Below are 15,743 nucleotides of genomic sequence, written 5' to 3' on the forward strand. Positions count from 1 at the left end.
AAAGCAGGCCTTTCTGAGCCCGGTCCTGAATTCTACAGATAGAGTTGGAGCTGCAATGAGGGAATCAGCCTGAGGATTAAATGTCCACAGCCCCCAGCAAACACAGTGCCCAGAGTCCTGGATGCCGTGCAGGTGTCCTAGAGAATCCCTCTGCCTTCTGCAGCTCACCCAGGGCATAGCCCTGAAAAGAAAATGGGTCTAAGGTCCCCAGTCATGTACCACTTCTTCCTGAAGCTAAGCACCTCTCCACTTTGTCCTGAATCCCAAAAGCTTGCATTGACCTTGGATATCTGTGGACTGACTTGACCTCATTCAGCCTGGAACCATGCCTGCCTCTGCTTCTACCTCCAGTCCGAGGCAGTGAGGCCACAGATAAGCCACTCAGTATGATCCCAAGCACAATGACCTGGAAGACAGGTACATCACTGCCTGCCTCTCAGCGTGGCCTAGAACCCCCCACCCCACCCCGACAGTTATTGTCCCACGTTAGACAACGAAGTTGAAACAATCCTTTGGGTCTCTTGCTTTGGTCTCCTGCGCGCGGCCACTGGCCAAGCATAAGTTTAGTGCTCAGTGTGTGCTCCACAGGTGTTTGTTGAATGGATACATAAGTGCACAAACACATGAACAAGTTGTCACTTAGGAGAGGAGTTTTCTTCGCAGCCAGTAAATGATCAGCTCGGAGTTTTCGGTCTTATTATCTCGGGACACCTCACCTATCACCATCGGGTTTAACAGGAATCTTATGAGCAGGAAAACTGCAAGTAGCACCACCTGTCATTTGATGGCACAGGGAATAGAAGCCTAGGGGCCGGGAAGGAAGAGACTCTGGAGAGATGCTCTGAGAACTGAGGTAGTCACACCTTAAGAGCTATAAGCCCAGAGGCACCTGAGAGGCGTCTGTGATGAAGGGACGGGAGATGGCCAACTCCCCTGATTCACCCACACTGAGTTACCCTTGACTCCCTAGCACTGGGCAGAGATGTTTGCTCTTAATGAACAGAGCAAATAGTGTGTCTTTCTCTAGAAAATCCAGTGGATGCAAGCTCCGGCGACTCAGTCTCTAGCATAAAGTCAGTGGAGCAGTTAGCCCCAGAAGCCAGCTTTGTGAAGACTGTGACTTTTTGGTGCAGCAGAGGTAGACCAAAGTCACATCTCTGGGAGGTTAGAAAAATGAAGTTTTTCTATCTGCCTGTGCCCCACACAGTTTCTCCCTCACACTCACTCTTGGAGAGGCCAATGGAAGATGTCAACTATCCCACCTCCTACCTTGGAATCCATGCAGCATCGAAACCACTGGTTCATGAACTCCACATGACTTTGAAGGAAAGAGAATTCACTTCCATAGATTGAACTAAGGTTTGCAAAGCCCCTCTGGTGAAGCCTGATGTTTTCACTCCCAAACCATCTCCCTGGTGTGTGGCGTCTCCACAAAGCAGAAGATCTTCCAGGTCAGCAGTGTCTCACCCCCACACACCAGTCTTCCGATCTCCCTCCTCTCTAAGGTGATATCTCCATAAAGGAAAGGAATGTTCCCTTAAAGAAGGATCCCTTGAAGAAGGACTCAGTGTGAATGTGCGTGTGTGTGTGTGAAGGAGAGGAAAGATACAAAAGAAAGGGAGAGACTGTGACATGGGTGGTTTGCTCCACCAGGTGACATATGGCTATTATTCATCCTAAGGGGGTGAGACATAGGCCGAAAGTCATGTGATAATTACCTTTCTTCTTTTTCTTCTTCTTGGCGGGTCTGGTAGGTATTTATTCTGAAAGAGAAATGGGATTAATGCTACGATGGGTCCTTGTTTCTACTCTGCAAGCTTGGTATTTCCAGCTGCCTTCCAGATATATCCCACTGTCAACGTAAATTCAAGGAGTCTTCATGGAAAAGAATGCCCCTCTCCAAATCTGTAACACACTCTTCTCTCTTGCCAGGCTCAGCCTCAAGGTAAGCTTTAAAAACCACATCCTCTCTTACTTTCCTCATAGCCTTGCCAGGTTTCCCTTCCTGATGTCTTCTACACTCACTGCTTCCTTTTCCATCCCCCAGGACCCCTCTAGCTTGTGACTTTATACCTGACATGCTACAGCTACTCCACTGGCACATACCTGCTGAGTGATGGACAAGGAGCAGGCCCCATCAGTGGCCCTAGGCACACAAAGGTGTCTAGGGCTTTGCGGAGACAAGTTGGAAGAGCCATGATAGAGTGGGTAGGGATGATGAAGTGTGAACTGTGCTCTCACAGAGTATTTTGGGGTTCAGAGATGGGTCAGTGTGGTAGGCTCTAATGGCCACCACAGATGGTCAGATCCCAAACCACAGACCTCTGAATTATTTTAAGTGGTAAAAAGGTGTAATTTAATTAAGGATCTTGCAATGGGGAAATCATTCTGATGATCTCTATGGGGCCAATGTAATGATGCGCGTCCTCTTGCCAGAGAGGCCAGAGGGTCAGCGTGAGTAGTAAGAAAGGTAATGACAGAACACGAGGTTGGAGTGACGACAGGAAGGGCCTTCAGCCCAGGAATGCAGGCAGCTTCCAGAAGCTGAAAAAGGCAAGGAGCAAATTCTCCCTGGAAGGCTCCAGAAAGAACCAGCCCTGCCCACACCTTGTCTTGAGCCCAGTTAAAGTGATTTCAGACTTCTAGCCTCCAGAACTGTTAAGATAATGGATTTGTGTTTTGTTTTTGGTGGTGTTGTTTTTTTGTGGTGTTTTAAGCCACCCAGGTTGTAAAGAATTGTTAGAGCAGCCACAGGAAGCAAGTGTAGTGAGTGTGTGCTGTTGGAGCTGGGCCTTGGAGGCTGGGCGAGGGTACATCAGGCACAGAGGCCGTGAAGGTTGGGTGAGGTCTTCGTGGCTGCCAGCACTCCACCTTCCAGCCCATCTTGCACGCTCTGAGCAGATTAATACTTCTAAAGCAGTGTTTCACCAGTGTTAGTCCCTAACTCAACCACACCCACCCGCCCTCCCCCGCCCCTGCCACCCTCATGATCTCTCCATGCCTGCAGAAGTGTCTAGACTCCTTCCTCCAGCCTCAAGATGTCTTCCATCAGCCCAACCCATGTATTTAACCTTATTACCGTTATTTCCTGACAAATCATGGGCAGGATCCTCATGCCATCCTTTCTCTGTAGAATGCCTCCTTCCCACATTTTTGCTCATCAGGACCATTCTTTCAAGACTCAGCTCAGTGCACACTGTTCCATGAAAGTGTCCTTAACCTCAAGGCCGGAAATGACCTTCCCTCCCCAGAGCCACTGCACGTCTTCCTGCCGGAGCCCCTCCTTAGAGCACCGCCAGGCTTGCAGTCCTGTGGTGATGAGGCTGGTGTGCTGCCTGCTGCGTGAAGGAGGTGCTGTGACCATGCAGCCTTCCTCCTACACGGCTGGGGCTCAGACCTTATAGTCCCCGTGGCTTTAGATGTGTCTCAATAGATATTTGCAGAACAAAGAGCTTTTCTTTATCATTAGAACAGCACAAGGAAGGGCCCTCTGGGTCAAGTGAAAGAGTCAGAAGGCTCAAGTTCATCTTCAGCAGAGACCCAGTCCATTTTGTCCACATCAGGGGTCCAAAGGAGGCATTTTGGGAGGTGGGTAGAGGGATAGGGTAACTGGGGGGACAGGTAATTGGGTGATGGGCATTAAGGAAGGCATGTGATGTGATGAGCGCTGGGTGTTATATGCAAACTGATGAATTATTGAACTCTACATCTGAAACTAATGATGTGCTCTATGTTGCCTAATTGAATTTAAATAAAAAAACAGATGCAATTTATCTATATTCTCTTCCATGAATGAATTTCAGAAGGTGATCAAAAGAAATAATGTTGGGACACCTGGGTGGGTCAGTGGTTGAGCATCTGCCTTCGGCTCAGGACGTGATCCTGGGGGTCCTGGAATCTAGTCCTGCATCAGGCTCCCCGCAGGGAGCCTGCTTCTCCCTCTGCCTATGTCTCTGCCTCTCTCTCATGAGTAAATAAATATTTTTAAAAAGAAAAATAAAAGAAATAATATTAAAACTTTCTGTAATCCAGGAAACACCCATGCCGATGGGCTATCTTCAGATACATGTAGTTCTATTTTGCTACTTTAAATATTGGCCTCCAAAGTCTAAGACCCCCGCTCCCCACTTAAATGCTTACCTGGGACCACATTACATAGCGGTGATTATTCATGGCCCCATCAGGGCCATAGTTTACTGTCCTACCTTCAAAAGGATAAGAGTTCATGCATTTGGAGGATGAAGCTGTAACATAAAGCAGCCAAGATGCTTTCTGAGCGCAATGTTAGACCTGGGCAAGACCCTTGATTTAAGCCACTTGTCCTTGGAATACCTCAATCAGGTTTTTCAGGGGAAATCCGCCACATCTCACACTCATCTTCCAGTTCTTGGATCGTGAGTGGTTTCCTTCAACTTCAAATTCCCTGAGAGTGAACCAGCTTCCATTCTCACCCTTTATACACTTCTCTGAGGTTCCTGTGAAACCAAAACAAGGAGTTGCCAGGGAGCGGCGCTCTCCCCCGCCGACCGTGGAATCCCCAGAATGTGGCCTGGCCATGGATCTGGCCCACCCATCTTGGGCCCAGAAACTACAGCAGGAGAGCTGAGATCCCCCTCAGGGGCCCCAGAAGCAGCTCAGAAGGCAAGGGCAGGAGGGGAATTCCTGCCCTGTGTACAACATCTTCGACCTTTGTGCACACGTCTTTGACCTTTGTGCAATGAGGACGATAATTAGCACCAACATTTATTTTTAAAATGTATTTCACTGTATTCAAAAGAGAAAAAAAACTGAACGGTTCTGAAAATGAATGAGCAAGATTCTTTTCCTCTACTTCTGTGAGAGCCAGGCTGAGTTTCAGAGGGGGCAAATGAAGCCGACAGGTGGCCATGTGGCAGCTGTCACCACAGCCACATCTGCCTCCTCTTGTACAATGTCGGTCATCCAGCTAATGGCAATCAATTACTTCTCATATTTTGGGGGTGCTTGTGTAGCTCAGTCAGTTGAGCATTTGTCTCCTGATTTTGGCTCAGGTCAGGATCTCAGGGTCATGAGATTGAGCCCTGTGTTGGGCTCCACACTGAGCATGGAGTCTGCTTGGAATCCTCTCTCTCCCTCTGCCCCTTCCCCCTCTATCCCTCTCTCTCTCTCTCTTAAAAAAATTATTTCTCATATTTTGGACTCATTGCTACTTTATGGGAAAAGTATTATAGAAATGTCATCAAGTGGGAAAAGTTAAATTATACATCTGCAATACGGTTACAGAGCAAACATTGATACTTGTTGGTGCCTAAAGAACTGTATTTGGGGAGGGGAGAATCAATTATGGCAGAGGAACATTTGTACTGTACTTTAACAGTTATGAATTGCAAAGTTTTTCATATCTATCATTTCATTTTTTCCCCTTATAATAACACAGTGAGGCAAAGTTTTATTATTATTCCCATTTTGTACAGGAGGAAGTTCAGGATAAGAGACAGTAGCAGTTTGGCCCAGATGAGACAGACACTTGTGGTATCCCTGAAGCTCAAATCTGGGTTGTCTAATTCTAAATACTATGCTCCTCCCCACTAACACAAGGCCGCACAGAAGAATGGGGCTGTGAAGGTTGTTACCAGATTACTCAACGTGTACATTTTCCACCCTCATGTTGAAGTACTTGATCTTGCTTTGGGTGCTGGATAGGCATCTTGTGGACATTTTCCATGGGGAGAGGAGAGATGCTCTGTTACATGTAAGCATGGAAATGCCATCCTTGCTCCAGCCTATCTGGGACGCTGGGCAGAAAAGAGCTAACGGGGCAGACAGCAGGCTGCTATCTTTAGGAAGATTTATTTGCAAGGTTGGCTCTTGGCTGGCATTGGGGAACGTGCATTTGGGGAGTGGTCCCACCATTCCCAGAACTTAAAAGAGTGTCTCACTGTCTGAAGCTGTTTATATAAGCAATATAAATAGTTTATGACGAACACTTGCTTTCCTTCTGGGCATCTGGAATTTTGGTGTGTGCTAGGCAGAGGACACCTACGTGACTAACCCCTGATAAAATCCTGGCCTCCAAGACTGGGGGCAGCCTCTCTGGTAGATGGCATTTCACACGTGTTGCTACAATTCATTGCTAGAGAATTAAGTGTATCCTGTGTGACTCTACCAGGAGAGCCTCCTGGAAACTGGCACCTGGCTTCCTTTGGACTTTATTTTGTGTGTCTTTTCCTTCCTTGATTTTGCTTTGTACCCTTTCAATCTAATAAATCATCACCATGCGTTCACTATATGCTGAGTACTACAAATCCTCCTAGTGAATCATCAAACCTAAGGATGGTCTTGGGAGACTTCCAACACAGGTGTCTACTCCTTGAACAATATGTTATTCACACAGGTATGTTTTATTTGAAAAGCATAGAAGATCATGAAACCCACCTTGTTTCATTTTCTCCTTATATAAAATCCCCTTTGCCTCTCCACAGGTCACAGGAAGTTCTGGACGGTGAAAATCCATATGTATATCTCTGGGAATTCTTGGACCTGCAAAGAAGCATCATTTTTTTTTTCATTCCATCTTTCTCTACATCTGTGCACTATTTGACCTCATCCAACTTGAGATCTTTCTTTTGTAACTTAAAATGTGTGGGAGAGCTTTTCCCCATGAACTGATTACTCTTCTGGGTCTTTCTTCTATGGCAGATTAGGTGCATGAAGATAACATCATTCTCCAAAACCCTATGTTAATAGCCTTGTCTGGAGGTGTCTGAATCTCTAAATTTGTTGATCACAACTCGTCATTGTGCAGTGATTTTTCTCCTGCCATGTTGCTGCTTTGGAGTTATGTAGCTGTAGATAAAACCTCAATTTTTAATTTATCTCCTTGCTTGAGTAATCAGCTGTTGGACAGAAAGCAGGATTGCAATAGGGCACCTGGCAGGGGCGCTTCTCCTTGCTTGTCTTCTCTCCTTGCTCTCTGCTTTTGCACTTCTCCTTCATGTGAGCTTTCTCTGTGGCTACAAAGGAAACTCAGGGTGGAATGTGCTAGAACTGAAAATTACTCAGGGCCGGAGCCTCTGAGTAAAGCCCCTGAAAATTACTCAGGGCCAGAGCATCCTTTGGGAGGGGCTCTGGGATCTGATTCTGCTGAAGCAGGTATTGCAAGTCTTGAACTTAAGAAGCAGTTGCATCCGCTCCTGCTCTTCTGACTAACACTGAGGGGGATTCATTAAAGACATATTCTGGGGCTTCTCTCTGGAATGGAAAGGGTGGATGGCCATGGTCCTTCCAGAGTTAGTTCTGTTAGAGCTGGGATGAGCCTAGAAGGTCACTCAGTCTAATTCATCCACCACCCACCCATTTACAGAGAAGGAAATTGAGGTAAAACCCTCCACAAATGATAATCCAATGTCACACAACCAAAGGAAGTTTGGGAATTAGGACACAGGTCTTATGTTACCACCCAGGGTTCCCATTAATGGGCAACCTATGGTTCTCCACAACGGGGGCAAGAGAAGGGTCAGCTAAATATCATGAATGTCATACCTTTTATTATTTTTTTTATGTTTACTTCTTCGAAAGTTATCAGTGTAGGTAAAGAAGCCCTGTACAGGCCCAAGGATGCTGGAGTCCCTCAGATCAACTGGCTAATCAATGGATGGGTGTTATACCATCTTGCCTTGTTGTTGAAATTAATCAGGGCCAATGAATATCCTAACATTTGTTACTTGCTCTAAAAGCCAATTAAGAAAATTGACTTACCACTCAAAACATGGAGTATAAAATAAGAATTTAAAAATTACCTCTTTTTCTGCCTCTTCTCAAAGGCCCAGTGTTGGTTGTTTTTCTCCCTGAGAAAGTTAAAAAAAATGCAAATGTCTATTGTTTATAACATTATATTGCAAATAGTAGTGTTTTACAAAAACACTATTCAAATGTAACTTTTTAGAATCCTGTCTAGTACTTTAAGAAAAATAGCAAATATGTGAATGAATCAGGAGTCAGGAACTTTTTCCTGTAAATGGTCAGATAGTAAATACTTAAGGTAGATAATTGCTGTTATGGCTACTCAAATCTGCTGTTGTATTATGAAAGCACCATGGATAATATGGAAATTAAAAGATGTGGCTGTGTCCCAATAAAACTTTATTTACAAACAGCCAGTGGGCTGAATTTGTCCTCCAGGCCACAATTTGCTGAACCCTGGCCTAGACTTAGTTACAAAGATGATACTTGGCTGAGAGTCATCCTATATTTCTTTTACTATTATCTCCAAATAAGTTTGAACCAGGGGTTTGTGGATTTCTTTTTTCTTTCTTTTTTTTTTTATGATAGTCATACAGAGAGAGAGAGAGAGAGAGAGAGGCAGAGATGCAGGCAGAGGGAGAAGCAGGCTCCATGCACCGGGAGCCTGACGTGGGATTCGATCCCGGGTCTCCAGGATCGCGCCCTGGGCCAAAGGCAGGAGCCAAACTGCTGCGCCACCCAGGGATCCCGGTTTGTGGATTTCTGAAGCAAATGGATGAGAAGAATAGTGAAGTTAGACATCTACTGAGTGCTTCTTGTGTGTCAAGAACTATCCTTAGACCTTGCCTCCATTAACTTACTTCATCCCTAGAACAAATATCCAACAGGAAGTAACACTCTCCTCATTTTACAGATGAGAAAAATCAATGCTCAGAGATAATAATACAGATTAAATGAAGGTGTGGAGGATTTCCTTTGATAAAGAGACAGAAATAAAAGTCAGTAATACAAGGTCTCAAGGGAGATTTCATGGTGGAATCTACCAGTCAGATAGCTACCCAAAACCCTAAACTTAAAAGAAGATTTTTGTGCTGAAGGTGGTGGCAAAAGTGAACAGAGTTCAAAACAACTCAACGAAGGAGAACTTAACAGAAATTGATGCCCACGTTCTAAAAGATGTAGGGTTAGAGATAGCACAAAGCATTGACTTAAAAAATGTTCCAGAAGAACGTAGTATCTGATTAATGTGTTGATTATGTCCAAAAAAAGAGTGAGTTATGGCCATGGCCATGGCCATGGCCATGTCTGGGTATGCCATTACTCAAAAGTGTTTGAATGTTGAAGTCAGGAACACACACTGGATGCTTTTTCTTTCTAAAGGTCTGTGCCCATGGCTGGCATCCTTGGGTACTAATTTTGATAGTTCAGGTCTCAGGAGAAAATCTCCTCCAGATACTCAATCATAACTGGTCTTTTCTCTAAACAGATTATAATCAGATGAGGCTAGAAAGGATTTTTTTCCTTCAACCAAGCACAAAATGCCTTCATTTTGGGGGCTTTTCCTATTACAATTACCCAAAGGATTTTTTAAATCCCATCAAGATAAAAATGGACCCATGAGATAGTTATTGATGATTCCTGTTCCAAGAGGAATCACATCCCAAGGTCATGCATATTCTACCCTACAAAGTATTACCCTTCAGAAGTTTACCAAGATATTACGGAGGTACACTGAAAGGAGAGATTCCCAGACCTGCGTAAAAGAATCATAAGCATGGCTATTGATACTAAAGACTTAAGACATGTAAAATAGGGAAAATGTAGATCGCAAATAAATACACAAGATTTCTTTAAAAATTGCTCTGCATTGTTGAGTTCCAAAGAACATGATTGTGCCAAGTATAGTAGTTAGTATGGTTGCCAGGTGTAAAAAGTCACCCACGCAAGTGTGACTCTGTGGAAGAGCCCTCTCCTATCATTCATGGTGCTGAAGTGGTAGGTATACCCAGGAAAACAAGTCAGCTCTGGCTTACTCTCCCTCCCCTCCTCCCTCCTTCCTCTATCCTCTCTCTCTTTTCCTGCAAGGATCAAGGCCCACGGTCTCATGAGAAGACACTTGTGCTCTCTGCTTTCTTCTTGCTCTCTCTGTCCTCTCCTTTCCCATGAGGTAACCAAACTCAAACCCTAGCCCTGGTTATAATCTGAGTATGTTGAGCAGTAGTCATTATTGGCAAACATACATTCTCTTCCTCTCAGTTTCCCTCTGTTTAAATCCTCTTGGGACTAGTGTGTGAGTTAGACTCTCTGTTCATCCAAAACACAGGATATGAAGCTCAATCTGAGGCTGAGATGGGCCTTGGAGGGAAGTCAAGCTATTATTTTTTATTTTACTTTATAGATGAGTAAACTGAGGCAGAACAGGTAAAGCGACACACTCAAGTCCACACAATTACCTCATGTCATGGAACATCAGGAAGAACAGCCACATCACTTGTGAGTTACACAGTGTTTCATGGCTACAACTACTTCCAGCCCTGAACGTTATCAGTTCAGCAGAGGCAGCATGGTGGTGGCACTTGGGCCCCAGTTTCTGATTGCAGATTCATCACCAAATTACTTTTTTGTGGTATTATCATCTCTCTCTCTGTCACATTCTGGAATTGACTAAATCTGATATATTTCTCAATAGTACAGCTACATAAAGCAATAGGGAAGCAGGCTTGTTACTAAAAGCATGTAATAGAACATGAGAATTTAGATGTTTAGTTGCTGAAAATGGAAAATGTATACTTTTTTTAAATTAAAAAAATTGTTTTTACCTTTTGGTTTGCCTCTGTTCCATAGGGCTCTGCTACTTAGACTTTGGATTCTATGTCTGCCTCTCCTTCTCACTGAGAAAACAAAAATATAAAAAATGCAGCTCACATGCTAGTAAACAGCCAATGCATCAATGAAGAAATCAAAGAAGAAATAAAAAATACATAGAAACAAATAGAAATGAAGACACAACAGTCTAAAACAGTCCTTGGGACAAAGTAAAAGGAGTTCTAAGAGGGAAATTTATAGTAATAGAAGAATACCTTAAGAAACAAGAAAAATCTCAAATACATAATATAACCTTATACCTAAAGGAACTAGAAAAAAGAACAAACAAAACCCCAAGTTAGTGGAAGGAAAGAAATAATAAAGATCAGATCAGAAATAAATGACATAGAGACAAAAAAAAAAAAACAGTTGAAAATACTAATGAAACAAAGAGCTAGTTCTTTGAAAAGGTTCTTTGAAAAGCAAAATTAGCAAACCTTTAGTGAGACTCAAGAAAAAAAAGAGTGGAAACAGAATCAGAAATGAAAGGAGAAATAAGAATAAACACCACAGAAAAACAAAGGATTATAAGGGAATGCTACAAAAAATTATATGCTAACGCATTGGACAACCTACAAGAAATGGACAAATTCCTAGAAACACACAATCTTCCAAAATTGAATTAGGAAGAAGTAGAAAATCCAGACTTATTACTAATAATGAAATTGAATTGACAAAAAACAAAAACAAAAAACCTCCCAACAATCAAAAGTCTAGAACCAGATGGATTCACAGGTGAATTCTTCCAAACTTTTAAAGAAGAGTCAATGCCTGTTCTTTTCAAACTATTTCAAGAAAATAGAAGAGGAAGGAAAGCTTCCAGATATAGTCTATGAGGCCAGCATTACCCTCAAAACCAAAGACTAAAAAAAAAAAAAGAGAGAGAGAGAGAGAGAAGAAGAAGAAGAAGCAGAAGAAGAAGAAGAAGAAGAAGAAGAAGAAGAAGAAGAAAAAGAAACAAAGAAAGAAAGAAAAAAAGAAAGAAAGAAAGAAAGAAAGAGGAAGAGAACTACAGGCTACTATCCCTGATGAACATAGATACAAAAATCCTTAACAATATATTAGCAAACTGCATTCAACAGTACATTAGAAGTATCATTCACCATGACCAAGTGGAACTTATTCTAGAAATGCAAGGATGATTCAATATTTGCCATCCAACCAATGTGATACACCACATCAACAGAATGAAGAATAAAAATCATGTGATTATTTCAAAAGAGGCAAAAAATGCATTTGAAAAATTCAACAATCCATTATGATAAAAACTCTCAACAAAGTGAGTCTATAGGAAACATACCTCCGCATAATAAAGGCCATATATGAAAAACCTACAGCGAATATCATACTCAGTGGTGAAAAACTGAGAGCATTTCTTTTAAGATCAGGAATAAGAGAAGGATGTCCACTCTCACCTCTTTTGTTCAACATAGGACTGGAAGTCCTAGCCACAGAAGTCAGACAAGAAAAAGAAATAGAAGGCATTCAGATTAGTAAGGAAGAAGCTAAACTACCATTATTTACAGTTGACATATACCAGCTATAGAAAGCCCTAAAGATTCCACAGAAAAACTATTAGAAGGACAAATAAATTCAGTAAAGTAGAGGCTGTAAATTAATACATAGACATTGATTGCATTTCTATACACTAACAGTGAAGTAGGGAAAGAGAAATTAAGAAAGCAACACCACTAGCCAGCCTTATCAAAAAGAAAAAAAGACTCAAATTAATAAAATCATGAATGAAAGAGGAAAGATCACAACCAATAGCAAGGAAATACAAACGATTTTAAAAATGTATTATGAGCATTTATATGCCAATAAATTAGGCAATCTAGAAAAAAATGGATGCATTTCTGGAAAACCACAAATTACCAAAACTGGAACAGGAAGAAATAGAAAACCTGAACAGACCAATAACTAGGGAGGAAATTGAAGCAGTCAACAAAAACCTCCCAAGACACAAAAGTTCAGGGCCAGATGGCTTCCCAGGGGAATTATAACAAATGTTTATTTATTTTTTTTATAACAAATGTTTAAAGAAGAAATAACACCTATTCTACTAAAGCTGTTCCAAAAGATAGAAAGAGATGGAGTACTTCCAAACCCATTCTGAGGCCAGCATCACCTTAATTCCAAAACCAGACAAAGACCCCACCAAAAAGGAGACTTATAGACCAATATCCCTGATGAACACAGATGCAAAAATTCTCAACAAGATACTAGCCAATAGGATCCAACAGTACATTAAGAAGATTGCTCACCATGACCGAGTGGGATTTATCCCCAGGATGCAAGGCTGGTTCAACACTTGTAAAACAAGCAAGGTGATAGACCACATCAACAAGAGAAAAAACAAGAACCATATGGTCATCTCAATAGATACAGAGAAAGCATTTGACAAAATACAGCATCCATTCCTGATCAAAACTCTTCAGCGTGTAGGGACAGAGGGAACATTCCTCAGCATCTTAAAAGCCATCTACAAAAAGTCCACAGCAAATATCATTCTCAATGGGAAAGCACTGGGAGCCTTTCCCCTAAGATCAGGAACAAGACAGGGATATCCACTCTCACCACTGCTATTCAACATAGTACCAGAAGTCCTAGCCTCAGCAATCAGACAACAAAAAGACATAAAAGGCATTCAAATTGGCAAAGAAGAAGTCAAACTCTCCCTCTTCGCAGATGACATGATACTGTACATAGAAAACTCAAAAGACTCCACCTCAAGATTGCTAGAACTCATACAGCAATTTGGCAGTGTGGCAGGATACAAAATCAATGCCCAGAAATCAGTGGCATTTCTATACACTAACAATGAGACTGAAGAAAGAGAAATTAAGGAGTCAATCCCATTTACAATTGCACCCAAAAGCATAAGATACCTAGGAATAAACCTAACCAAAGAGGTAAAGGATCTATACCCTAAAAACTATAGAACACTTCTGAAAGAAATTGAGGAAGACACAAAGAGATGGAAAAATATTCCATGCTCATGGATTGGCAGAATTAATATTGTGAAAATGTTGATACTACCAAGGGCAATTTACACATTCAGTGCAATCCCTATCAAAATACCATGGACTTTCTTCAGAGAGTTGGAACAAATAATTTTAAGATTTGAGTGGAAAAAAAAAAAAGATTTGAGTGGAATCAGAAAAGACCCTGAATAGCCAGGGGAATACTGAAAAAGAAAACCAGAGCCGGGGGCATCACAATGCCAGATTTCAGGTTGTATTACAAAGCTGTGATCATCAAGACAGTGTGGTACTGGCACAAAAACAGACACATAGATCAATGGAACAGAATAGCGAACCCAGAAATGGACCCTCAACTCTATGGTCAACGTTCGACAAAGGAGGAAAGACTATCCACTGGAAAAAGGACAGTCTCTTCAATAAATGGTTCTGAGAAAATTGGACAGCGATGTGCAGAAGAATGAAACTAGACTATTCTCTTACACCATATATAAAAAAAACTCAAAATGGATGAAAGATCTAAATGTGAGACAAAAATCAATCAAAATCCTAGAGGAGAACACAGGCAACACCCTTTTTGAACTTGGCCACAGCAACTTCTTGCAAGATACATCTCTGAAGGCAAGGGAAAGAAAAGCAAAAGTGAACTATTGGGACGTAATCAAGATAAAGAGCTTCCGCACAGCAAAAGAAACAGTCAACAAAACTAAAAGACAACCTATAGAATGCAAGAAGATATTTGTAAATGACCTATCAGATAAAGGGCTAGTATCCAACACCTATAAAGAATTTATTAAACTCAACAGCAAAGAAACAAGCAATCCAATAATGAAATGGGCAAAAGACATGAACAGAAATCTCACAGAGGAAGACATAGACATGGCCAACATGCACATGAGAAAATGCTCCACATCACTTGCCATCAGCGAAATACAAATCAAAACCACAATGAGATACCACCTCACACCAGTGAGAATGGGGAAAATTAACAAGACAGGAAATAACATTTGTTGGAGAGGATGTGGAGAAAGGGGAACCCTCCTGCACTGTTGGTGGGAATGTGAACTGGTGCAGCCACTCTGGAAAACTGTGTTGGTTCCTCAAAGAGTTAGTAATAGAGTTACCCTGTGACCCAGCAATTGCACTACTGGGGATTTGCCCCAAAGATACAGATGTAGTGAAAAGCCGAGTCACCTGCACCCCAATGTTTATAGTAGCAATGTCCACAATAGCTGAACTGTGGAAGGAGCCTCGGTGTCCATTGAAAGATGAATGGATAAAGAAGATGTGGTCTATGTATACAATGGAATATTCCTCAGCCATTAGAAATGACAAATACCCACCATTTGCTTCAATGTGGATGGAACTGGAGGGTATTATGCTGAGTGAAGTAAGTTAATCGGAGAAGGACAAACATTATATGGTTTCACTCATATGGGGAATATAAAAAAAATAGTGGAAGGGATTATAGGGGAAAGGAGAGAAAATGAGTGGGAAAAATCAGAGAGGGAGACAGAACATGAAAGACTCTTAACTCTGGGAAATGAATAAGGGGTAGTAGAACGGGAGGTGGGGTGGGAGGATGGGGTGACTGGGTGATGGACACTGAGGGGGGCACTTGACGGGATGAGCACTGGGTGATATGCTATATGTTGGCAAATCGAACTCCAACAAAATCATATACATCCAAAAAGGGTAAAAAAAAAAGCAACTTCACTTATAAGTGTAACAAAAATAACAAAATTCCTAGGAATAAACTTAACCAAGGAGATGAAAGACCAATATTATGAAGACTATTGATGAAAGAAATTGAAGATGACGCAAACAAATGGAAAGATATTTCAAGCTCATGGATAAATAAACGTCAAAATGTCCATAGAACCCAATATACAGATTTAATGCAATCTCTATGAAAATGCCAACAACATTTTTCACAGAAATAGAACAAATAATACTAGAATTTGTATGGAACCACAAAAGACCCCAAATAGCCAAAGCAATCTTGAGAAAGAACAACAAAGCTAGAGATATCACACTTCCAGATTTCAAAATACATTACACAAAGCTATAGTAATCAAAACACTATGGTATTGGCAAAGAAACACAGAAACAGATCAGTGGAATGGAATAGAGAGCCTAGAAATAAACTCATGCTTATATGGTCAATTAATTTAT

General features: G+C 41.8%; 1 protein-coding gene across 14 annotated transcripts in view; it reads right to left on the minus strand.

The window, feature by feature from the left end:
• The window catches only part of SP100 (SP100 nuclear antigen), a 97,384-nt gene that overhangs the window by 8,751 nt on the left and 72,890 nt on the right, over window positions 1–15,743 (minus strand). For 11 of the 14 annotated variants that reach the window (XM_041767807.1, XM_041767810.1, XM_041767808.1 and 8 more), the window contains 5 exons: window positions 10,542–10,613; window positions 7,779–7,826; window positions 6,415–6,519; window positions 4,333–4,475; window positions 1,719–1,763 (listed from right to left, as the gene is read on the minus strand). In XM_041767807.1, the coding sequence (XP_041623741.1) occupies window positions 1,719–1,763; window positions 4,333–4,475; window positions 6,415–6,519; window positions 7,779–7,826; window positions 10,542–10,613 (413 nt within the window). The remainder of the gene's footprint in view (window positions 1–1,718; window positions 1,764–4,332; window positions 4,476–6,414; window positions 6,520–7,778; window positions 7,827–10,541; window positions 10,614–15,743) is intronic. The other 3 variants (XM_041767814.1, XM_041767811.1, XM_041767809.1) reach the window with 1 other exon arrangement.

The sequence above is a fragment of the Vulpes lagopus genome, chromosome 8 (assembly GCF_018345385.1).
Source record: "Vulpes lagopus strain Blue_001 chromosome 8, ASM1834538v1, whole genome shotgun sequence".
NCBI lineage: Eukaryota > Metazoa > Chordata > Mammalia > Carnivora > Canidae > Vulpes > Vulpes lagopus.